The sequence below is a fragment of the Jaculus jaculus genome, chromosome 7 (assembly GCF_020740685.1).
Source record: "Jaculus jaculus isolate mJacJac1 chromosome 7, mJacJac1.mat.Y.cur, whole genome shotgun sequence".
Classification (NCBI taxonomy): Eukaryota; Metazoa; Chordata; class Mammalia; order Rodentia; family Dipodidae; genus Jaculus; species Jaculus jaculus.
In genome coordinates, this window is record NC_059108.1 from 126,925,209 (window position 1) to 126,950,540 (window position 25,332).

The 25,332-nt window shown below is 51.1% G+C and overlaps 1 protein-coding gene across 1 annotated transcript in view; it reads right to left on the reverse strand.

Annotated features, from left to right (window-relative positions):
* Positions 1 to 7,885: 7,885 nt before the first annotated feature.
* Positions 7,886 to 25,332, reverse strand: part of Rin3 (Ras and Rab interactor 3) — a 130,319-nt gene continuing 112,872 nt past the window's right edge. The window contains exons 8-10 of the mRNA XM_004649326.3: positions 18,766 to 18,897; positions 12,310 to 12,473; positions 7,886 to 9,528 (exon numbers count right to left, since the gene is read on the reverse strand). Of these exons, the coding sequence (XP_004649383.1) occupies positions 9,205 to 9,528; positions 12,310 to 12,473; positions 18,766 to 18,897 (620 nt within the window). The 3' untranslated portion in view covers positions 7,886 to 9,204. The remainder of the gene's footprint in view (positions 9,529 to 12,309; positions 12,474 to 18,765; positions 18,898 to 25,332) is intronic.

Here is a 25,332-nt window from a genome sequence, read left to right on the forward strand (position 1 = left end):
AATAAATAAATAAAAATAAATATTTTTTCTTAAAGAGTTGATCATAGTGCTGAAGACAACAAGTAGTAGTCCCTGACAACAGATCTGTCGAAGACAAGCGGGCTCAAGGTGATTGCGTATGAGCTCAGCGTTTGTGTGTTGTGATCAGTAGAGTCCGCCAGTCACACCCCTAGTCACACCCCTAGATCCCTTCCCTTAACAAATGCTTCAGGATTATTCAAAGTCGAAAGTTTCTCACCCTTCGCTCATACAGTGTACTACTTGTTCGTGTATTACTGGTTTTTTGGCTGTTTGATGAAAAATGCCAACGGCTACCTGTATCCAGAGGAAGCCTCAGCCGCAGTAAGGACCAGAGCAGCGGCGATAGCAGGCGCAGTGGGTTTACTGATGGCTTAAACCAAGCTTCTCTTCAGCTTTAAAAAAAAAAGTTTTTATTAGCATTTTCCATGATTATAAAAAAAATCCCATGTTAATTCCCTCCCCCCCACACTTTCTCCTTTGCAATTCCATTCTCCATCATATTACCTCCCTATCACAATCATTGTTGTTGTTTTTGTTTTTGTTTTTTTTTTGCCTCAGGCTGCTGCCTGGGCACCCTAGCAGTTAGCTCTTCCACTTTTCAGGTTCTGCTCCTAGAAGCAGTTTGCCCAGTTCTGGATAGGAAAGTTCTAAGAGTTAGTTTTCTATAATTTCAAGGCTGTGCCCCCCTAAAAGGACATTTGGTACCTCAGTGTGAGGACAACTTTGGTGACCCTCATTGTGTTTGGTCCCCTCAGCCTAAGTCTCACAGACCAGGTTCACTCTAGAGGTGAGTTAGTCCTTTGACAGAGGCATCAATCAAGTCCCTTGAAGAAGGGACAACTGGAGCTCCTCTTGGTCAGCTTAACGGCAGGCCGACACAGCACTGAGTCTTTCCGGATAGCTCCCACTGGGGTCCACTTTTCTTTCTAATTGAACCTGCTGTATCTGCTGTCACTATTACTCTGGATGCAATAGCTGCTAGCTATTTACGTTAGCATCTGCAGTTGCTATGGAAACACTCCCTCCTCCAAGATCGCTATAGGAGCTGTAATTAAGAGAAATGCCCCATCCCCTAAGGCTCCTGTTCAGGTACAACAATTATCAGCTTCGCTTAAGGGGTTTGGAGCTAGCTAAAGCATTGTTAAAAGAAATTTATAAGGGCTGGGGGGATGGCTTAGTGGTTAAGGTGTTTGCCTGCAAAGCCAAAAGGACCCAGGTTCGATTCCCCAGGACCCACGTTCGCCAGATGCACAAGGCGGCGCATGTGTCTGGAGTTCGTTTGTAGTGGTTGGAGGCCCTGGCATGCCCATTCTCTCCCTCTCCCTCTTTTTCTGTCAAATAAATAAATAAATATATATATATTAAAAAGTCAAAGAAATTTATGAGCTTCTAGCTACTATTCAAAAGAACTTGTGGGGCACTGTGGCTAAGTGGTGAGCTACCTTCCAAAAGACCTACCCAGAGTGTTCAGTTCATGGGACATTAGACTTAATTAAGCTCTTGGGGAAAAAAATGATGATCCATTGTGCTATTTATTAATAAAGAGTAATTAGACTAAAACATTTAACTCTGTGGAGTCAAATTCAGCTAACTTTACAGCCATATCAGAAAAAGGCAAGAGTCAGATAAGAAAGACCTCCTGCTGAACTTTGGCCCCCAGTACTCCTTTTCCCTCACCCACCTCTGCTGGATAAAACACAAGGCACCTTAATGAGGTCAAGCTTGGCCAAGACCCTGGCTGAGCAGAGACTCTGAACAGCATGTGGCAAATCTCTCTCTCTCTCTCTTTCTCTTTTTTTCTTGAGGTAGGGTCTCACTCTAGCTCAGGCTGACCTGTAATTCACTATGTAGTATCAGGGTGGCCTTGAACTCTCAGCGATCCTCTCACCTCTGCCTCCCGAGTGCTGGAATTAAAGGCGTTGCGCCATCACGCCCAGCTTGCAAATCTCTTTTGATAAGGTGCTTTAGTTTAATATTGAGAAAACCAAACTGGGCTATAAAAAGAATTTTTGTTTGCCCAGATGTTCTTGATTCAGATTATACAAGTCAAATTTAGATTATGATTTATTCTCACTTACTTCAAGAAATCCAGCTCTTGGGGGGAAGGAGGGTATTACCATGAGATGTTTTTTATAATCATGGAAGTTGTTAATAATAAAAAAAAATTGAAGAAAAAAAAGTCAGAAAAATAAAGAAATCCAGTTTTGACTCAGTTGGCTCAGTTAATTATTATTCTTTCTCAAGCCTCCCAAGCCCTGGACATTAACTGCCAAAATCAAAATCTTAATCCTGCCTTTAATCCCAGCACTTGGGAGGCAGGGGTAGGTGGATTGCTGTGAGTTTGAGTCTAGCCTGGGATTACACAGTGAGATCCAGTTTGGCTTGGGCTAGAGAGAGACACTACCTTGAAACAACCAAACAAAAAAGATTTACCCCTGGGTGTGGTGGTGCATGCCTTAAGTGGTAGGAGGCAGAGATAGGAGGATCACCATGAGTTCGAGGCCACCCTGAGACTCCATAGTGAATTCCAGGTCAGCCTGGGCTAGAGTGAGGCCCTACCTCGGAAAAAAAAACAAAGAAAAACAAACAAAGATCTACAAATCTCACTATGAATCTTTCATTTATAGCTAGCCCCAGACAAAATTCAATTAGATGTTCTTTATAGATACCTTGTAACTCATCCCTCTATCAAACTTATATGCATTCTAATTTTCTACTCCAAAAAGATTACGTTAAACAGCTTAATTTATTTTTCTTTTTTAGGAAATATAAATTGACTCTGACCTTCATTTGGGAATTCTGTTTTTTTGTTTTGTTTTGCTGTTTTTGCTTTTCAAGGTAGGGACTTGGCGCTAGTCTAGGCTGACCTGGAATTCACTATGTATTCTCAGGGTGTCCTTGAACTCATGGCAATCCTCCTGTCTCTGCCTCCCTAGTGCTAGGATTAAAGGCATGCACCACCACGCCCAGCCTGATCATTTTTTAAAAATTTATTTATTTGAGAGAGAAAGAGGCAGAGAGAGAGGGAGAATGAGAATGGACATGCCAGGCACTCCAGCCACTACAAATTAACTCCAGACGCATGAACCACCTTGTGTATCTGGCTTACATGGGTCCTGGGGAATCAAACCTGGGTCCTTAGGCTTTGCAGGGAGGCACCTTGCACACTAAGTCACCTCTCCAGTCCAAACTGATATTGTTTTCATTCAACACGTTCAGTCCCATACAGAATTGCCCTTCCCCTTACAGAGAACAATCATTGCACGGACCACCCAGTCATGTCTGTCTTCCATCAAGCAACTTCTCATTCACTTTTCCATCAGTGAGCGGGAGAGAGGGGAGAAAATGGCATTTGGGAAGCCTTGATGCCCTTGGAAAGGGGCGACTGCCCAGTGAGAGGAGGGACGTTGGGCGGTGTGGAGGTGTGCATTAAGGAAGGTGTCCTTCCCTCCTCGTGGCTGGGTGGTAGGGGAGGGGTTGTGGGAGAGAGCTCTGGGACTCTGACAACAGCAAGCCTAGGGAAATCAGGTACATAGAACAAGCACTCTCGTCCTGAAAATGGAGAAACTGAGGCACAATGCCTCTAAGTGGCTTGCAAGTGGCTCACAGCTACCCAGGATCCAGGTCGCTGGACTCCTAGGCGTTTCTTCCCACCATCCTACTGAGTAGGTTTCCAAGCCGGAAGCTACGCAGGTTGCGAGGTCTTTGTCCAGGGAAGCGACATTTCCTGACCTATGGTCGCGTGACATCCGTGCAAGGGAAGGGAACCGTGTGACCAGGGCTGAGTCAGCATTTCTCTCTCCTAAATCTCAGCCACAGATTTGCCTCCTGCTCAGCTGCTACTCTTTTCCACCCCAGGTGATGGCCTGGCAGCCGGCAGCCCCAGCCCTGGATCCTGGCCCTGCATGTGCACACGGTGACCGGCGCCCCTTGACGCAGCCTGGGCTATAGAGGGAGTTTCAGGTACATTCGAGAGCGAGTAGGGGGAAGGACTTGGCTGTACGCCAAGGACCCTCCCCTGCCAGTGGGTCTTCCTCCCTCCCAGCGTTTGCTGTGTTCACCTGCAGGCCTGGCAACCAGCATAGTTTTACTCATAACCAGGATGAACTGCAGACACTTGGTGCATGAAGGCGTGGTGGGCCAGATTGGGCCAGGCATTTTCAGGGCCAGTTTGGGGCTTTCTTTTTATTTATTTGAAGAGAAAGAGAGAGAGAGAGAGAGAGAGAGAGAGAGGGCACATCAGGGCCTCTAGCCATTGCAAACAAACTCCAGACGTATGTGCCACCTTGTGCATCTGGCTTACCTAGGTCCTGGAGAATAGAACCTTGGTCCTTTGGCTTTGCAGGCAAGTGCCTTATCACTAAGCCATCTTAGCAGCCCAAATACTTTTATTTATTTTTTGAGGCAAGCCCAACAGACTGGCCTTTTTATGCAAAAGAGAGAGAGAGAAAGAGAGAGAGAGAGAGAGAGAGAGAGAGAGAGAGAGAGAGAGAGAGAGAATTAGCATGCCAGGGCCTCTAGCCACTGAAATTGAACTCCAGATGTGTGCGCCCCCTTGTGTACATGTGCAGCCTTGCACACTTGTGTCACTGTGTATCTGGCTTATGTGGGACCTGCAGAGTCAAACATGGGTCCTTAGGCTTCGCAGGCAAGCACCTTAACTGCTAAGCCATCTCTCCAGCTCCTTTTTATTTTAATTTTTTTAACATACTTATTTATTTATTAGAGAGAGAGGTAGATAGAGAATGGGCAGACCAGGGCCTTTCACCACTGAAAACAAGCTTCAGACACTTGCACCACCTTGTGCATATGGCTTTACATAGGTACTGGAGAACTGAACCTGGGTCCTTTAGCTTTGCAGGCAAGCATTTAACCACTAAGCTATCTCTCTAGCCCTCAGCTTGGGACTTTCTGTAATGAGCAGGAATACATGCCCAGTCATTGTGAGTGGCCAAGCCTGGGCTCTGAGGAAGCCCCGGGTGGCCCTTTCCAACCTTGCAGGCACACCCTCAGGCCAGAGACACGGACCGAGCAGTTGCACAGAGGGAGGGGGACAAGCACCAGCCAGGAGACACCGATGCACTGTGTCAGGACTTGTGACACTCTTGCTCACGCATGCAAAGCTCCGGGCCTGTGGCCCACTCTTGTTCACACATGAACAACTCTGGGCTCCCGACACTTCCCTCAGAGTCATGGAGAGGTCATAGCTCTCAGGCTGGTGTTGCTTCCAGCAGCTAGCTGCCTCAGGAAGAGTCCTCAATAGTAGAATCCTACAGGCAAGGCTTGTCCAACTTTATTTGGTTTTATTTATTTATTTGAGAGAGAGAGAGGGAGAGAGAGAGAGGGAAAGAGAATGGGGCCTCCAGCCACTGCAAATCAACTCCAGACACATGTGCCACCTTGTGCACCTGGCTTACATGGGTCCTGGCGAATTGAACCTGGGTCCTTTGGCTTTGCAGAAAAGCACCTTAACCGCTAAGCCATCCCTCCAGCCTTTGTCCAACTTTATTTACAGATCAGGCAGCTGGAATTGTGTGAGGAAAGAGTCTAGATTTGGGGCTATTTCGGCTGCATGAATGTGATGGTTAGTCTTCTCCATTTGACAGACGCTTAGGAGACAAATCTCTGAGCGTCTGTGGAGGAGTGTCTAGATTAGGTTCACCTTAAATGTGAGTAGCAGCGTTCCATGGGTTGGAGTCCTGGACCGCGTGAAAAGGAGACATAGAGCTGAGTACTGCTCTCTGCTTCTTGACTGCTGATTGAACGTGACCCGCTGCTTCATGCTCCTGTTGCCACACCTTCCCTGCCAAGACAGACTGCATCCCTTTGGACTGTCATCCCAAATAAGCTCTCCTTCCCTTAAGTTGCTTATTGTCAGATATTTTGTCATAGCAAAGAAGGAAAGTAATACAAAAAACTGTTGAAGACGATAAACCTGGCCAATGTGGTTCATAGACCTTCACTTTGTGGTAGGAATGTGGAAGACTTTGGGACCTTATGCTAGAAATGCCCTAGGATATGATAAACGCACCGGAATGTGCCATTCTGGTAGGGATTTGGAAGTCCAGAGAGATGTGGACAGTGGAAGTGCGGCTTGTAGGGTCTTTAGAGGGGAGCAAGGACTAAGTTGGGAGCTGGGCTGCAGGCAGTTTGTGTTCTGTTCTGGCACAGAATCTGGCCATGTTCTTCCTGAGTCCTGAAAACTTGAATGAGACTGATTTTAAAAGTAAGGGATTACTTTGTATGCCACAGGAACTCTGAGGCTAACATTCAGAATGTGTCGTGGTTACTGCTCACTGCTCTGATTCAGGTCTACAGTGAGTAAGGGAAGGGGATGGAGTGCAGAGACTGGAGCAGAAAAATAAAAATGTGCGGTTTAGCCGGGTGCACGCCTTTAATCCCAGCACTCGGGAGGCAGAGGTGGGAGGGTCGCCGTGAGTTCGAGGACACCCTGAGACTCCATAGTGAATTCCATGTCAGCCTGAGCTACAGTGAGACCCTACCTTGAAAAACAAAACAAAACAAAAACAATTTTTTTTTTTTTTTGCAGTTTGGCAAAGCAAAGAGTGAGTGAATTTAGTTATAGACAAGACAGGTTTGGCAGCAGCTGAATTAGCTGGGCATGGTGACACATACCTTTAATCCCAGTACTGGGAAGGCTGAGGTAGGAGGATCACTGTGAGTTCCAGGCCAGCCTGGGTTAGAGTGAGACCTTGCCTCAAGAAAAGGGTGTGGGGGCCGGGTGTGGTGGTGCACGCCTTTAATCCCAGCACTCGGGAGGCAGAGGTAGGAGGATCGCCGTGAGTTCGAGGCCACCCTGAGACTACATAGTGAGTTCCAGGTCAGCCTGAGCCAGAGTGGGACCCTACCTCGAAAAACCAAAAAAAAAAAAAAAAAAAAAAAAGTGTGGGGCTGGAGATGGCTTAGCAGTTAAGGTGCTTGCTTTGAAGCCCAAGGACCCAGGTTTGACTCCCCACATAAGCCAAATGCACAAGGTGGTGCCACCATGCCTGGCTAAAGTTGCTTCTTGTCAGGTATTTTGTCACAGCACAAGGAAGTAATGATCTTGGGCGAGTCTCTGTTACAGACGAAATTGTTCCTCCCACTTCACTAACGTCACCTCAGAACGTGACTAGATTTGGAGAGAGAACCCTTAAAGAAGTTTAATGAGGTCAATGGAGCCTGGCGTGGTGGCGCACGCCTTTAATCCCGGCACTCTGGGGGGTAGAGGTAGGAGGATCAGTGAGTTCGAGGCCACCCTCAGACTACATAGTGAATTCCAGGTCGGCCTGGGCTACAGTGAGACCCTACCTGGAAACCCACCCTCCAACACACACTCAAATGAGGTAAATGGGGTGGCTCTCATCCAGAAGATTGTGTCTGTATAAGATGAATATTGGGATGTATCCAGAGGGAAGGCATGTAAGGACTCAAAGAGAAGTGGCCACTGAAAGCGGAGGAGAGGCCTCAGGAGAACTCAGCCCTCACTGCCACACACCCTTTCTTTCAGTGTCCAGAAATAGCACACCCAAGGACTATTGTGTGCATTAAGTAAGTATTGCTGGAGCCACTAAATAGCTAGGCATCCCAGGGCTGGTGGCTGGTGTCCCGCCCCCCCCCCATACCTCTGTCCCTATCTTCTTTTCTTTTTTTTAAAATTTTTATTTATTTTTTAAATTTTTATTAGCATTTTCCATGATTATAAAAAAATATCCCATGTTAATTCCCTCTCCCCCACACTTTCTCCTTTGAAATTCCATTCTCCATCATATTACCTCCCCATCACAATCATTGTACTTACATACATACAATATCAACCTATTAAGTACCCTCCTCCCTTCCTTTCTCTTCCTTTTCTTTTTTATTTTTGAGGTAGGGTCTCACTCTAGCTCAGGCTGACCTGGAATTCACTACATAGTTTCAGGGTGGCCTTGAACTCACAGCGATCCTCCTACTTCTGCCTCCCTAGTGCTGTGATTAACGCTTGGCCGTCCCTACTTTCCCCCTGAAATGCCCTTTGCACTTGAGGACTGGCTGAGCCGGCTCATGCCCCGGAGCTTAATTCAACTAAATCCAGCTGCCATTCTCTAGATGCCTTGAGGGCAGCCACAGTGAGGCTGGCTCCATGTGACCCTTGGGCTCTCGCTGAGAGGCTGAGGAGAGCTCTGACATTCAGTAGCCTCAACACTGCCAAGGACAAGGAGGAATAGCTCCAGTCAGCTGGGGAAGTGACAACAGCTATCTGATGTGGACACGGATACGGACTGTGAGCTCACCTGGAGGGACAAAGACTGCCAGGCCTTTGAAGGATGCACAGGTGTTGACCCACGTGAACGTCAAAGGGAATGGTATTTGCAGGGAGGTACAAAATGGCTTCAGAAATGATCCAGAGCCCAGGATGACAGGAACCAAGGATCATGGGGATGCGACGGAAGCCTGGGCTGGTGAGCAGAACCCCGGCCCTCCAGAGAAGGACATGCCACTTGCAAAAGGGCTTTTATTCAACTCTCCCTCCCCCCACCCCCTATGTGCAGCAATAGATTCAGCCGTGTGGTGTCTCCACCAGGGCGCCGGCCGTAAGGTTCTCCCTTGGGATAGAAGTGGGACTTGTCCATGGATCTGTGGGGCTGGCCTGGCTTGGCAGTCCCAGGGTGTTTTGGGGGCTTCTGGTGGGGCTCAGGTGTCCTGGGGTTGGGGGGGGGGTGTCTCTGGACACTCAGGCAGCTGAGAGCAGGCTCTGGGGTAGAGATGGGGGAAACCTCTCTTCAACACCAACATACTCCTGTGAGGCTGGGCGGGCCACACACAGCCCAGGCACAAGGAGCAGTTGGGGACGAAGATGCCCTTCCTCCGCCAGTCCAGGAAGAAGTGAAGGATGCGGATACGGAAGGGGCAGGGAGTGGGCTGGTCTGCCGCAGCTGGATGGAGAACCTCTTCCTGCCCCTTGCCTCAGTTTCCCTTTCTGCTAATGACGAATACGATCGAACCCCTCTTGGTGCCCTTCGGCCACTCCTTCAGCATATATATATATATATTTTGCAATCACGCTGCCACAACTGGGCGGCGCATGTTCGGTGGATGGCACCCAAGTGTGACTGGCAAGGGCACGGGCCAAGTGTGACTGCCCCCTCGGTGCTGCCAGTCTGGGTGGGGTGGAGGTGGGGTTGGGGGGAGCCTGCGGCGTCACAGGAAGTTGGGCTCGCGCACGACCAGGCAGGGTGGGCTCCCCGCTCCGCCCCCGTCCCCGTCCAGGGGCCCGTAGACGAAGTGGAAGTCGCGCTTGGGCTCGCTGCGCAGCAGATAGGCCTTGATGCGGTGCGGCAGCGCGTCGTCGGCCAGCTGGAAGCGGCGGCCGTCCACGAGCACGAAGAGCCGGTGCTCGCCGGGCCGCGCCACCGCGAACTTCTCCGCGCACTGCGCGCACAGAGCCTGCGCCGCCGTGTCCGCGCGCGACGCCAGCGTCCGCGACTGCTGCTCGGGCTCCAGGTACGACACGCAGATGAAGTCCTGCGGGGGACAAGGGGCGGGATCGTGGTCGTCACCCCCGTTCCCCCGACCCCCGGTGCTCAGGGGAGGGGCCCCGCAGCGCCGCCCCGCGCCGTTGGTGACACTGGAAGCCGGGGTGCTTGCATCCCCATCCTCTACTTCCCTCCCTCCCTCCCTCCCTCTCTCTCTCTCTTTCTTATATATTGTATTTATTTGAGAGAAAGAGGGGAGAGGCCGGGCGTGGTGGCGCATACCTTTAATCCCAGCACTCAAGAGGCAGAGGTAGGAGGATCACCGTGAGTTCGAGTCCACCCTGAGACTACATAGTGAATTCCAGGTCATCCTGGGCTACAGTGAGACCCTACCTTGAAACACCAAACAACAACAAACAACAAAAAGAGGGGGGAGATTGAGAGAGGGAATGGGCGCGCCAGGGCCTTTAGACACTGCAAACGAAGTCCAGGTGCATGCGCCCCCTTTTGCATCTGGCTTATGTGGGTCCTTTGGCTTTGCAGGCAAACACCTTAATCGCTAAGCCATCCCTCCAGCTCCCCATCCCCTACTTCTTACTCCACCACCGAGTCGGCTGGGTGACTCTACCTTCTCAGGGTTCACCCCCGCAACACACCGGGCTGGCTTTCGCCATGAGGGGCGAATAAATCCCCCCCCCCCCGCCAGTCCTGAGGTCACCATCATCTCTCCCTCGTTAATGGTTCGCACACGCATGCATGCTTTCTTTCCTCTTCGGTGCACCCCAGTACAATCCTGGCATAAAGTGGGAGGTGTAGACCCCAGTCCCCCTTCCCCCATAATTGAGGCCAATGTGACAGCTCCGCTCTTAGGGCTAATTCCGAGGCAGGCTAGGAAGGAGGGAGGGAGGCTTGTAGGAAGTCAGCACTGAAACCAAACAGTTCGCCATCGCACCCTCCACTGACCCGTGAGCCGCGCCCCCTTCCTGGCTTTAAATCCGCTCGCACTCACTGCGCGACCTTGACCTCTGTGAGCCTCTGCCCCGGTACACTGAGGACAGCGGTCCTGACTTCATGGCTGGGTTCCGTGTACATCTGGAGGAGCGGGTCCTGGAATCACCCCTCGCTCCCTCCCAGGCACCCTCCGAGCAGGTGAGACGGTGCGCACCGGGCTGCCTCCTTGTGGACGCATTAGCAACTGCACTCTAATGGCTCCACAACCATAAAGATGCTAAGGACCATCCTGTAGGGTGGTGAGCACTTAGAAGGTGCCAGGCTCTGGGCCTCAGTGGAATCTTCTTAGTGGCTGCCCTCCAACCCCTCCCCCCCCCCCAGAGCTCTTTATTGCTGTAGTTGAGGCGGGTCTCTGGGTTTGCTTTCACTCCCGAGGGAAAGGACTCAAGGCCAGGGATGCAGAGGAAGTGCCAGGAGGGAGAAGAGTGTGCCCTCCCCAGATCCTAGAAACGGTGCCAGTTGGCTCTTCATTTCTACCCAGTCTTCTCTCCCAAGCCTCCACGCTCCCAGGGGATGTGTCCATGTTGGCTTGGCTCAACACTGGGAACCCACAGGGTAAAAACACGGAGTCACGAGTGCCTTGGCCAAGTGGGGACCAAGAGTTTTTATGTCCCCAGGGTAGTGGAAGGACAGGTGTGCTGGGGGAGCCCGTGGTGGATCGGAGCCAGCTCATGCCAGTGAGATCTCCCAACTCTTAGCCCAGGGATGCAAGCTGAAATTGGCCATGCTGGCACCATCTGCACCATGGAAGGGACCGAAAACGAAGCCAGAGCTTTCTTTCCCTTCCCAGTCAGTTACAAGATCTGTTGGTTAGAGGAAGGGACATCAGCTGGGCGTCCTGGAATGGGGACAGAGGCAGAGTTCACCTGGTTCACAGAAGGCCTTCTGGACAGGTGTTTCGGATCATATAGCAGGTTTTGATAGCTATTATCTCTAACTCGTTAGCTCAGAGTTCCTTCTTTTTCTTTTAAAAAATATTTATATTTATTTATTTATTTGACAGAGAAAGAGGGAGAGAGAGAATGGGTGCGCTAGGGCCTCCAGACACATGTGTCCCCTTGTGCATCTGGCTAACGTGGGTCCTGGGGAATCGAACCACGGTCCTTTGGCTTTGCAGGCAAATGCCTTAACTGCTAAGCCATCCCTCCAGCCCTCTTTTCTTTTTTAAAGGTTTTTTTTTTTTAAATCTAAATTTATTAGAGACAGAGAGGGAGAAGGGGGGGGAGAGAGAGAGAGACAAAGAGAGAGAGAGAGCGAGAGAAAGAGAGAATGGGTGCACCAGGGCCTCTAACCACTGTGAACAAACTCCAGACACATGTGCCACCATGTGCATCTGGCTTACGTGGGACCTGGAGAATTGAACCTGGGTCCTTAGGCTTCACAGGCATGTGCCTTAACTGCTAAGCCATCTTTCCACGCCCCCCTCTTTTTAAAAGGTAGGATCTCACTCTAGTCCAGGTAGACCTGGCACTCATTCTCTAGTCCCGGGCTGGCCTTTAACTCACAGTGATCCTCCTATTTCTGCCTCCCGAGTGCTGGGATTAAAGGCGTGTGCCACCATGCCCGGCTATACACTTGCTCTCTTGGCATATCTCCTGGGCTTCTGAGGATAGAACAGCAGGGACCAGAGCTGTGCTGTGTGGGAGGATGTCTTATTCCTCCTATACGCTGGCAGGGGCTGGAATCCCTCCTCTAGTGTGGGATCCCTATTGCTCCCAAGGGCAGGGCTGACGGGCTTAACCAGCCAAAGGGTGTCACGACAGACAGGTGGCATCTGTCCTCAGTCCCAGGCCCCTCCCAGGATGGTCCCCAGCATTACCTGTACAGAGGAGCGTGAGGCCCGGGCCTTGTTGAGCGTGCGCCTGCGTTCCCAGCGATGGATGGAATCCTGCACTTCCACACTCAGCTGCCTGGTCACTGTGATCTTGTCATAGTTCTTGATGTGTTCCAGGGCCCCGTAGGTGGTGGTCAGATAGTAGGAACCTGAAGGGTCAAGGGTGTGGAAGTGAAGCTAGTACCATCTATGTCCAGCCCCACTGGGAGGGAGCTGGTTCAAGTGTGCAAGCCCTGCTCAACCCCTACGACCACCAGGGGGCGCCCACACTCTACCACTTGCTGCAAAGTCCGTTCTCCACCCCAGAGCACCCCGTAGCCTCAATGGGCACCCCAGCAGTCTGGCCTAACTCACAGCTTTTCTCTGTTCCCTTAGGAAGAAAATGCTTGCTCATTTTAAAATCTGACGGTTTAAGATGTTTTTTTTTTCCCAAAATATTTTATTTATTTACTTATTTGCAAGTAGAGAGATAGAAGAGAGTCAGAATGGGCGCCCCAAGACCTCTATCCACTGGAAATGAACTCCAGATGCAGTGTCACTTTGTGCTTCTGGCTGTACGTCGGTACTGGGGAATAGAACCAGGGGTGTTAGGCTCTGCAGGCAGGTGCCTTAATTGTTAAGCCATCTCTCCAGCCCTAAAATGAGTTTTTTTTTAGTTTTTGTTTTTTTAGATGTAGGGTCTCACTCTAGTCCAGGCTGACCTGGAATTCACTATGCAATCTCAAGATAGCCTATAGCTCACAGTTATCCTCCTACCTCTGCCTCCAGAGTGCTGGGGTTGAGGGTGTGTACCACTACACCCAGCTTTTTGTTTATTTGTTTTTGGAGGTAGGGTCTCACTCTAGCTCAGGTTGACCTGGAATTCACTATGTAGTCTCAGGGTGGCCTTGAACTCACAGTGGTCCTCCTACCTCTGTTCCCCTTTCTCCTCCCATTAAGTGCTGGGATTAAAGGCATACACCACTATGCTTGCCTCCTTAAACTGATTTTGCCAGGTATTTTGTCTTAGCAATGAAAAGATGACCAATACCAGATCAATACAGAAATTGGCTTAGAGTCCCTAGTCAGCATAGGGCCACAAAGAACTTCCAGCCAGGAAGCCGTCCCTGGGGGCTCCAGACCTTGCCGCGCCAAGGTGGCACAGCCCTGTTTTCTAACCATGTTGGGGTCCAGGATGTGGTGGAGGGAGATTAAAAACTGTTGAAAATACTAGTTTGAATCACAGGGCAGGGCTTGGCATGTAGCCAGCTCGGCCTCAGTTTCCTCGTCTGCAGATCCCGTGATGGTGTGAAAAGTAAACGAGGTGAATCTAGGCGAGGTGCAGGGCTTAGTAACGCGTGGGTAAAACACGGTGGTTTCATGAGCTCAGGTATGGGTTTGGGAAGCTTCTGGCCCTGTTATGGGCAAAAGGGAGAAACTCCCAAGTCCTACCTGGACCTGTTTTTCCACAGCCAGTAGTGGTCCCTCCCAGACACCTTCCTTGACCAGACTGCTATGGTCCGCTATGACCACTAGGTGGCGACAACACCGTGAGCCTTGGAGACTGTGCTGTCCATTGAGCAACTGGCAGGGAAAAGGAAACCTTGAGGGCGCTTATGGGAGAAGTTTGGATTCTGCGTTGGCTCCCCTGCAGCTTCCCAAGACTGCCCTCTGCACCATGATTTCCTTCAGCTGGAGTGTGGTAGTGGGGGGTGGATCTAGAAGCAGGGTAAGGTCCCACCAGTCCTCCCTGGTGCTATAGGTACCCTCTGATCTCGTCAGCCCCAAAGGATGCTTGACTGAGCCCTCATGGGCGTGGGGCCCTGGACTCTCTGCTGTGAAGGTCACAGGCCTCAGTCACTGGAGCTGTGCTGTATCCACTCTGCCTCCAGCTATGTGGACAGCATGCTGTTCCGGTGAACCATGACACTGGGGAGTCAGAGCCCACTTCTAGCTCTCACCCTGCCTCCAACACCTGGGGCTAAATTCTAACTAACAAGTATGACTCCTAAGTCCCAGGGGACAATACCAGAGGCTGAGCCTTTGGGGCAGTGACTAAGTCTTTAGGGTGGAGACTTCATGAATGGGGTTAGTGCCCTTATTAGAGAGGCCCAAGAGCTGTGTGCCCCTCTCACCTTGCAAAGACACGGTGAGAAGGCCCCATCTATGCGTAAGGGACCCTCAGACACACAGTGTGCCAGTGCCCTGATCTCGAACAGCCTCCAGAAATGTGAGAAATGAGTTTCTGTGGCTGAGAAGTTATCCTGTTTATGGCATTTTGTCACGGCGGCCCAGTGGACTGAAGAACACTGGAGTCCAGCATGAGAGCCTCCAGTCCAGTCCATCTGCCCCTCCTCCAGCCAGAGAACTGGGGTGACATGGGGAGTCTCTGGGCACTCCTGCAGAACCAGCCAGATCCGGTCACCAGGCTGTTCTTCTTGCCTGCCTTCTTAATCCTCCTTGGTTTAGTAACAGTTCCCAAGTCTGTCCCAGATGTCACTGAGATTCATGCAACAGGGAACCCAGGGACCCATGCCCATGGGCACACCAGGACACCAGGGCCTCCAGCCACCGCAGGTGAACTCCAGACACATGTGCTGCCTTGGCATCTGGCTTACATGGGTACTGAGGAACTGAACCTGGATCCTTAGGCTTCACAGGCAAGTGCCTTAACCACTAAGCAATCTCCCCAGCCCTTTTATTTTTATTTATTTATTTGAGAGAGACAAAGAGGTAGCTGGAGAAAGAGAGAGAGAGAGAGAGAGAGAAAGGTGCACCAGGGCCTCCAGCCACTGCAAACAAACTCCAGATGCCACCTTGTATATCTGGCTTACATGGGTACTGGGGAATCAAACCTGGGTCCTTAGGTTTCGCAGGCAAGTGGCTTAACCTCTGAGCCATTTCTCTAGCCCAATAATTTTTAAATTATTTATTTATTTGACAGAGAAAGAGGGGGAGAGAGAGAATGGGCATGCCAGGGCCTCCAGCCACTGCAAATGAACTCCAGACACGTGTACCCCTAGTGTATCTGGCTAACATGGGTACTGGGGAATCAAACCTGGGTCCTTTGGCTTTGCAAGCAAACACCTTAAATGCTAAGCCATTCCTCCAACCCAGCCCAAGAATTTTTAAGTAACTATGCATTTCAAAGAAAACACCTCTAACAGTACGCTGCTGCTGGGCAATCCCAGCATTCAGGAGGCTGAGGTAGGAGGATCATTGTGAGTTTGAGGCCACCTTGTTCGAGACCACCTTGGAATTCACTATATAGTCTCAGAGTGGCCTTGAACTCAAAGTGATCCTCCTACTTCTGCCTCCCAAGTGCTGGAATTAAAGGCCTGCACTACCACACCCAGCTTTTTATTAGCGGGGGGGGGGGGGAGGGGGGGAAGAGAGAGAGAGAGAGAGAGAGAGAGAGAGAGAGAGAGAGAATGGGTGCACCTAGGCTTCTAGGCATTGCAGATGAACTCCAGACACATGTGCCACCTTGTGCATCTGTCTTATGTGGGTTCCGAGGAGTCAAACCCGGGTTCTTAGGCTTCCTAGGTAAGTGCCTTAACCGCTAAACCATCTCTCCAGTCCCCCACCAGCTCTTTTTTTGTTGTTTATTTTTATTTATTTATTTGAGAGTGACAGACAGAGAAAGAGGCAGAGGAAGAAAGGGAGAGAGAGAATGGGTGTGCCAGGGCCTCTAACCACTGCCAACGAACTCCAGACGCGTGCACCCCCTTGTGCATCTGGTTAACGTGGGTCCTGGGGAGTTGAGCCTCGAACCAGGGTCCTTAGGCTGTACAGGCAAGCGCTTAACTGCTAAGCCATCTCTCCAGCCCACACCAGCTCTTTTTTGACATGAATATGTTTTAACTTTTAGAGGGAACCTGTAGCAGCCCTAAGACCACAGTGAAGGTCCTTGGCAGACCACTGGTGGGTTGGTGGATCTCTTAGGGGCAAATACTAGGAAATGGGGTACTCAGGGTGTGGGACAGAAAGCCAGCTGGGCTCCCAGCCTGTGACCTTTGTTGACTTCTTGTTTATAAAAATATTTTATTTGCCAGGCATGGCAGCACACTCCTTTAATCCCAGCACTTGGGAGGCAGAGGTAGGAGGATCACAGTGAGTTCAAGGCTACCCTGAGACTCCCTATGAATTCCAGGTCAGCCTGGGCTAGAGTGAGACCCTACCTCATATACACAAAAAATATTTATTTATTTGCAAGGAGAGAGAGAGAGAGAGAGAGAAAGAGAGAGAGAGAGAGAGAGAAAGAGAGAGAGACGGAGAATGAGTGAGTGAGGATGGGCACACCAGGGCCCCTAGCCACTGTAAATGAACTCCGGATGTATGTGCCACTTTGTGCATCTGGCTTCTATGGGTGCTGGGGAACTGAACCCAGGTTGTTAGGTTTTGCAGGCTAGTGCCTTCATCACTGGGTCATCTCTCCAGCCCCTGTTGGCCTCTCTTGTCTTCTGTTTACCTCCCTCAAGCTGTAGACCTTTCAGTGTTGCCTTGAGGCCCCTGCCCACCTCCTTGCCTGCCTCACTCTCACTGCAGCCCAGTGTTTATCATGGATGATTGGAGGTTGGAGGGATGGTGGGTAGATGAGTAGATACAGGGCTGGACGACAGGAGAGTGGGTAGGTGGGTAGATTTACGGGTGAGTGAATAACAGACAGATAGCTAGATGGACTGGTGAGTATATGGGTGGGCAGGTGGATGAATGAGTGGATGGATAGGTAGATGGACTGGTAGATGGATGGATGGACAGATGGATGGCAGATGGGCAAGGTGGGTGACTGGATAGATGGAAGGACTAAAAGTTTGTTTCTTCTGAAGATATTGCTTCAAGTGCAGGGAAAGTTAACAAACGAAGGAAAAGGTAAGCTGGACGCAGCGGCGCACGCCTTTATTCCCAGCACTTGGGAGGCAGAGGTAGCAGGATCACCATGAGTTCAAGGCCAGCCTGCGACTACATAATGAATTCAAGGTCAGCCTGGGCTAGAGTGAGACCCTACCTCAAAACCACCCCCTCAAAAAAAGGAAGAAGGAAAAAGACACCCCAGGAGTTCCATAGCCACAATCCAAAGGCACATTCGACAGCAAGGCACATGGCTTTCCCTGCTCCCCAGAGTTGTGGAGATCTCACAGAACCACTTCTATAGGATGGCCTTCACCCGGCAAACACAGGCAAGGGGGACCACCTCATCTTAAGAACCACAAAGCCCACAGGGGACACTTGGGGCCCCCAGGCTCCATCTTTCGAGGCTGATGTCCCAGGGGACATGTTGCACCCTCCCCCTCCAGCTTAAATTAGCGCCGCTATTTCTCAAGGAGGGTGGCTAAGGGCCTGGGCTGCAGAAGTGGTGGGAAGGAGGATGCCGAAGGGAAACTGAGGGTGGGGTACAGCAAACCGTACCCCTGCTTCATGCTACTGGGGAGCTCCCAGCCCTGGCATCTCCGTACCTTCCGCCCACTGACAGAGGTCCTAGTCCAGGCTGGGTGAGCAGGGCCTGGAGACCCGGAGGACCCCCATCTAAGAACCGATCATCACTCCCTGTCAGAGCTGCACGCGCTCCACATCAGCTGTGCCTTTTACACCACCAGGGACAGCACCACCACTCCTTCTTCTGTTAGCTTCTTTCTTTTTTTAATTTTTGAGAGAGAGAAAGAGGCACACACACACACACACACACACACACACACACACACACGCAGAGAGAGAGAGAGGTGAGCGCCAGGGCCTTCAGCCTCTGCAAATGAACTCCAGATGTGTGTGCCCCTTGTGTGCATATATGACATTGCACACTTGTGTCACTGTGTGGCTGGCTATGTGGGACCTGGAGATTCAAACATGAGTTCTTAGGCTGTGCAGGCAACCGCCTTAACCGCTAAGCTATCTCTCTAGCCCTCTTTCTTTTTTTAAAAAAATATTTTACTTATTTATTTATTTGAGAGAGAGAAAGGGGGGGGGGAGAGAGAGAGAGAGAATGAATGGGCGCACCAGGGCCTCCAGCCACTGCAAATGAACTCCAGACGCATGTGCCACTTTTTGCATCTGGCTTAATGTGGGCCCTGGGGAATTGAACCTGGGTCCTTTAGCTTTGCAGGCAAGCAACATAACTGCTATGCCCTCTCTCCAGCCCCTATCTGTTAGTTTCTGGTCACCCTTAAATTTTCAGTCTCGTCTTTGTCACTTCCTCCCGAAGCCCTCCCCAGTCTGCACCCACTGGGTAGCTTGCTGTACTGCCCCAGCTTTTGGTGAGCCATTGCCTCTCTTCCTGAGTCCTCTGCCATCCCGGTTGATCAGTTCCCATAAGCAGGGCCTGCACCGGGGGTATGCATGTGGGCACATGCATAACCCTAGGGCTCAGCCCAAGTTTGGTCCCAGAGAGTGCTTGCTGGTCTACCCTGGCTCAGGGGAGGCCCACTCAGGCGGCCTGGAGCTGGCATGGGGACAGAGGTGACTCACCCTCCCCCAGCTGCAGGGCGGGGTCCATGAGCTCCATCATGTACTCCACGTTGAGAAGCATCTCGGTGAGGTCGCTGCGCGCCAGCACGTACATGAGCACGGGCAGGAAGTCGTCGGCGCCGTAGGGCTTCCCTGCGAGACGAGCGAGGCCGTGAGAGCCGGGTCCCCACGGGCGCTCCCAGCCTGGGCGCGGGAGCTCACCCTGGAAGAGGTCCGTTCCCTAGATTTGGTGACTCACTAGCAAGGACCCCAAGGAATCCCAGGGTCAGCCTCCTGGGGATGGGGGCCTGAGCCCAGTGCAAGGTGGGAGGAAGAAACCCCCAAGCCCCCGCCCTCGCCGGGCTCTACTTTACAGCCACGTCAGACTGTGCACTTGCCATCAAGTTCCTGTCATGCTTAATTCAAAGGCCACCACTGCCACAGGGGGTGGGGGGAAGTGTCCCTTACCCACTTGCACACAGAATTTCCTCAGTCCCACAGCAACCTTGAGGGCATTAATTGCCCCTGAGGTCCACCACTGTCCCCAAGGTTCCCCACTGCCCAAGGTCCTCTACTCTCCCCGATGTCCCCCACTGCCCCGGAGACCTTCCACTGCCCCCGGGGTCCTCCCCAGTCCCTGAGGTTCCCTCTGAAGAGCGAGTACCTCTCCTTGCATCACCCACACACGTCTGGCACTTTAAAAGGCAGGACAGATTCTGGAGCACGGCATCTGTGAATTCTCACAGCAACTCTGAGAAGCGAGTGGGAATGGCATTCACGGTGTCCACCTTACAGAGGAGTCCGGTTATTTACCAAGGGTCCGAGGGCTAGGCTGTGATCCCTGGGACTTGAACCTGGGCTTCCCTCACCCATGAGCTCATCATGGTCCTGCTACTTTGTCTTCCTTCCTCCCAGCACCCCCCACAATAAAGCCCTCCTGGGGTGCCTATGTGATGGTGCCATCCTTCAGTGCTGAGTCATGGCCACCTCCCTACCTCCTGTACCAGCTTCCTCTTGTTACCCAGCCTGCTCCAGCTCCAGTCCCTCATGGCCCTCTCCTCACACTGTGAGCCCCCAAGCACAGAGGTGGAGGCTGTGGGAGCAGTCTCGAGTCACTAATCCTCTCTGCCCCTGCCTCCTCATTGTCTTTCTAGCCCCAGCACAGGGTTTGGGATGTTGGATGCTGCTGGGAGCTGAACTCAGCCCCATGCGCTTTTTGCCGGGACCCCAGGGCCACCAGGGTCATGGTCACAGTGTGGAGTCTGCTGTGGGCCTTACACAGCGCTGTGTTGAGAGACGCTGCACAACCCTAGGTTCCATTCTCCAGGACCCACATATGCCAGGATGCACAAGGTGGCCCATGGGTTTGGAGTTTATTTGCAGCAGCTGGAGCTGGCATGGCCATTTTCTCTCTCATATAAATAAGCAATTGCCAGGCATGGTGACACACACCTTTGATCCCAGCATGTGGGAAGCAGAGGTAGGAGGCTTGCCGAGAGTTTGAGGCTACATAGTGAATCCCAGGTCAGTCTGGGCTACAGCAAGACCCTACCTCAAAAAAAAAAAAAAAAAAAAAAAAAAAAGAAAGAAAAAGATCAGCCTGCTGATATATAGAGTTGGGAAGAAATAGAAATACACACAACCACTACCCCCTCTGCCTCCCGCAGCCAGCTGGTACGAGCCCGGTGTAGACTACTAATGGCCTCAGATGCAACAGGCTCAACCTCATCTCAGAGGCCAAGGCTCAGATCTTGGAGGCATGTGCTCCAAGTCCCATAGCTGGTGACCTGTGGGACTAGATCAGGGTCTTTTCTCTTGATGTAGGCAAGGACTGTGCAACATGCTGTCACCCTCCTTTCCCTCCTAGGGCGGCCTGTGCCCAACAACCAGTGCCCCTGGGGTACTGGGCCCAGTGGTGAAACGATGCTTGTGTGATCCTAACACCTGCCTTTCATGGGTCAGAGCTCACGTCCTGTGCTTCTGAAGGCCCTGCCAACAGCATTTCCTGGTGGCTTCGACTTCTGTCTCACCCAGTCCCATCTGTGGGCACCAGTGGGCTGGTCACACTGCCAGGAGCTGGCAGGGGCCTGGTGCATGTCTCATGGGCTGGGAGACTTGGAGAGGACAAGCTCTTGTTTGGAGAAAAATGAGCCACAGAGTGTGCTCTCCTGAGTGCTGCAGACTTCCGAGTGCGTGATCAGAACCTGCCCGCCCCCTCTTCCACCGCCGGTTCTGCCACTTGAGCTGCGTGACTGAGAGCCTCTCCCTAAGCCACACCGAGCCTCAGTGTCCCCAGCTGAACACTAGGAGATATTAATCGGCTCAGTCTGTTGTGTGGGACTGTTGTGCAAATCAGACGCATGGCTGACACAGGTTTGATTGTTTGGGAAACATCTCAGAGAAAGACTAGCAAAAAATTTTTTTTTCCGGGCTGGAGAGATGGCTTAGTGGTTAAGCGCTTGCCTGTGAAGCCTAAGGACCCCGGTTCAAGGCTCGACTCCCCAGGAGCCACGTTAGCCAGATGCACAAGGGGGCGCACGCGTCTGGAGTTCGTTTGCAGAGGCTGGAGGCCCTGGTGTGCCCATTCTCTCCCTCTCTCTCTCTCTGCCTCTTTGTCGCTCTCAAATAAATAAAAATAACAAAAAAAAAATTAAAAAATTTTTTTTCCCATAAAGGACAAGATAGTAAACATAATAAATATTTATGTTTTCCCGGGGCACATGGCCTCATTCCCAACTAATCACACAAGCTGCTGTCACCACTATAAATGAATTGATATGTTTTTTTTTTTTTTCTGAGGTAGGGTCTCACTCTAGGCTAGGCTGACCGAGAAGCTCACTATGTAGTTTCAAGGTGGCCTTGAACTCATGGTGTTCCTCCTACCTCTGCACCACGATCAGCTTGATGTGTTTTAAGTAGAAATTTGTGCATAGGGCCAGGTGCAGGCCGGAGTGGGTGGGACTGATCTAGACTGAAGGATCCGCTGCTTGTGGTGACCACGCCTCCCCCAGCTTTGCTGACCGGCTTATTCCTGAAGGCAGGTGGCTGGTGATGCAGAGACCCTGGCACAGCACCAGGCTCACAACTGGGAAGGGCTTTGGCCTTGGCCTTCTACCTTGACTTGTGCTTAAAGCAACTTCCTTGCTCCCTGAAATCTTCTCTGGAGACCTCCCTAGTACTAGGAATGATGATCTTAAAATGGCTTACTGGGTCCTGCAACTGTTGAGCTGGGCATGGTTATGCACGCCTTTAATCCCAGCACTTGGGAGGCAGAGGTAGGAGGATCGTTGTGAGTTCAAAGCCACCCTGAGACTCCATAGTGAATTTCAAGCCAACCGGGGCTAAAGCAAGACCCTACCTCGAAAAGCCAAAAAGAAAAAAAAAAAAAGTATCAAATATAAACTCAGAGTGTCCCGATCTCACCCCATGTTACCTCTTCAGCTGGTGAAGGGTTTTGTGTTCCCGTTGCCTTGTCTGTTGCCACACTCTCTAGCCACAATGTTAACTTCGTTTGCTCAGTTTCCTCAGCTCTGAACTGGGGATTGTCACAGTACCTGCAGTGGGGTACTTATGAGGATGAGGTAGCCAGAGAGATGGAACCAGGCACAGCACAGAGCCTGAGGAGTTACTGGACTATAAGAAACATTAAGTCTTGAGGCTGTGTATGGTGGCACATGCCTTTAATCCCAGCACTCTGGAAGCAGAGGAAGGAGGATTGCCACCCTGAGATTCGAGGCCACCCTGAGATTACAGAGTGAATTCCAGGTCAGCCTGGGCTAGAGTGAGACCCTACCTCGAAGAAAAATAAAAAAGAATTAGTTTAGGCCTGGAGAGATGGCCAAGCAGTTAAAGCTCTTGCTTGCAAAGCCTAACAACCCGGGTTCAACTCCTCAGTACCCATGTAAAGCCAGATGCACAAAGTGGTACATGAATCTGGAGTCTTTTTGCAGTGGCTAAAGGCCCTGGTGTGTCCATTCTCTTCCTCCTTTTCTCTGCTTGCAAGTAAAAAAATTTAAAAAATCAGCTTAACACAGATTTGTTAAATATTTTACTTATTAAATATTTACTTATTAAGGAGATTATATATCTATATATACATACAGATAGATAGATAGATAGATAGATAGATAGATAGATAGATAGATAGATAGATAGATATGAGAAAGAACAGGCACACCAGGGCCTCTAGCTACTACAAACAAACTCCAGATGCATGTGCCACCTTGTACATCTGGCTTACGTGGTGTTGGGGAATCAAACCTGGGTCCTTAGGCTTCACAGGCAAGTGCCTTAACCACTCAGCCATCCCTCCAGCCCAGTTTAGTTTACAGATTTTAAAAGACCAACAGCAGGCTCTTCCACTCTGCCCCCTCTACCCTCCAGGCAGTGCCACACTCTCTGGGGGCCTCATGGAGGAGAGCTCATCTAATTCCTCAGCCCCTGTCCCTGTCTGGACCATCAGTGGATTCTTGAAATTGTGGTCTCTGCCAGGAGGTGGATGGCAGGGGCCCTGGGTTCCATTACCACGATGCCGGCCTCATACCCGGCTGCGTCTCGGTCAGCTGTGCACACAGCAACCTGCCGGCCATCTGTGCTCTCTCCCAGTCTTCCTGCTTTTATCTTGCTTAAAGAAGGCTTGTCTGGTATCTCTCCTTCCTCCCCTCTGCCCACCTGAGCGGGTGCCCGAGGCTTGATCTGTTCCTCCCACAGGATTGGCTTCCCCTGCCTAGCCCAGGACATCCCAGAGGCAAGAAGGATTGTCAGAGCAATAGTGGATGAATCTGGATCTAACTGCTCTCTCCAAGCCTTGTGATACTTGCAGGAGCCCCACAGTTCCTGAGCATGACACGGCAGAGGCCAAGTTTATCCAGGGACGTTTGTCTCTGTGGCCCCCAGCCTGCCCTTCCTGACCCAGGACCCAAAACTCACGGAAGTGGAAAGTGCATTTGAAGGCCGTATGCTTGGCACGAAATGACCGTAGGTTTTTTACCCTGGTCTTGGACCGAATGACGGTGGTCTTTCTGGAAAGGACAGCATTGCCAGATAGTTCAGTTCCTGTGGCTCCAAGTGCCCCCCTTTTTTCTCACTGTCCTAGCTGTCACCCACAGTCAAGTTGTTTTATTCCTGGTCAAGTGGGTCATGAAAGCGCTGCCTCGAGCTGCCATTGAAGTTAAGCCGCACCAGCACCGTGGTGACGACGCAGGCAGGCGGCGGGCATCCTGGAGAGCTCAGGGTAACAACAGGCGTCAGGTCATGGAGGTGAGGGGGTGCGGGCTGCAGTTCCACACCACCCTGGGATCCCCAAGGGCTCCCAGGCCTTCAGCGCATGGCTGCTGGTCACGGTTTCAGTCACAGGCCATGGGCAGGGTGGCCACAGGGAACACTGGGCGGGTTGGGGTGGAGGGGGTTGGTCTTAAAATCACCCCAGGCCAAGTCTGAAGAGAATTCAAGTCCACTGTGATGTGTCTGAGAACGTGTTGCCCCATTCTAAGCATGAGGAAAGTCTCAGAAACACAAGATGGGAAGTGTGGTTAAAGAAAGAAGGCGTTAGCCGGGCGTGGTGGCGCACGCCTTTAATCCCAGCACTCGGGAGGCAGAGGTAGGAGGATCACCATGAGTTCAAGGCCACCCTGAGACTACATAGTGAATTCCAGGTCAGCTTCAAAAAACAAAAAACAAAAAACAAAAAAAAGAAAAGAAAAGAAAGAAGGCGTGGGGAGGGTAGGAACTCTTCATTTCCATCTCAAAACCATTAGTCATCAAGGAAATGACAGGCCCTGGGAACTGAACACATTAAGGGAGGCTAGATTCAGTGACGCAGGATGCAATTCCTAGGCCTCTGCTGGGTCCACATGGAATTTGAAGAGAATGCTAAGAAGCGACAGAAACACTGCATCTATGGACACTGAGGTAATGGATGAGTCCACGGTGTTCAAACAGGCCTGTTCAACCCGCCACTTCCAGAAGGTCAGCAGAATATACACTCAAGAAAGTAGCAAAGGGAGCCGGGCGTGGTGGCACACATCTTTAATCCCAGCACTCGGGAGGCAGAGGTGAGAGGATCACTGAGTTCGAGGCCACCTTGAGACTATGTGGTGAATTCCAGGTCAGCCTGAGCTACAGTGAGACCCTACGTTGAAAAAAAAATTTTTTTTTTTTAAATAAGAAAGAAAGTAGCAAAGGGGTAAAGGGCATAGCTTACATGATTCAAAGTAAAAAAAAAAGTGTGTGTGTGGAGGATGGGTCTGGCTGGGAGTTGATAATTTACAAGGGTACCGATGTGGTCCTGTTTCAGTGAGCCATCCCGTTTCAAGTTTGAAATTATTTTCAAAAGATATATATATTTTTTTAAGTTCCAGAAACTGTTAATTTCAAATAAAATCCCACATAACACTTCGTGTGTGAAAACAGGCCCAGTGGGGCCGGCAGAGGCGGGGCGGGCCTGAAGCTCAGCTATCCGCCCCTTTCGAGGTTGGTGCTGGAGTGCCTCATGAAACCCTGCTTGGAGCATGGCGAGGTGACAACAGCCCCTGCTCCTCGCAGTCACAACACAGGACTCAGGTCCTTGCATATCCTGAGAGTGGAAAC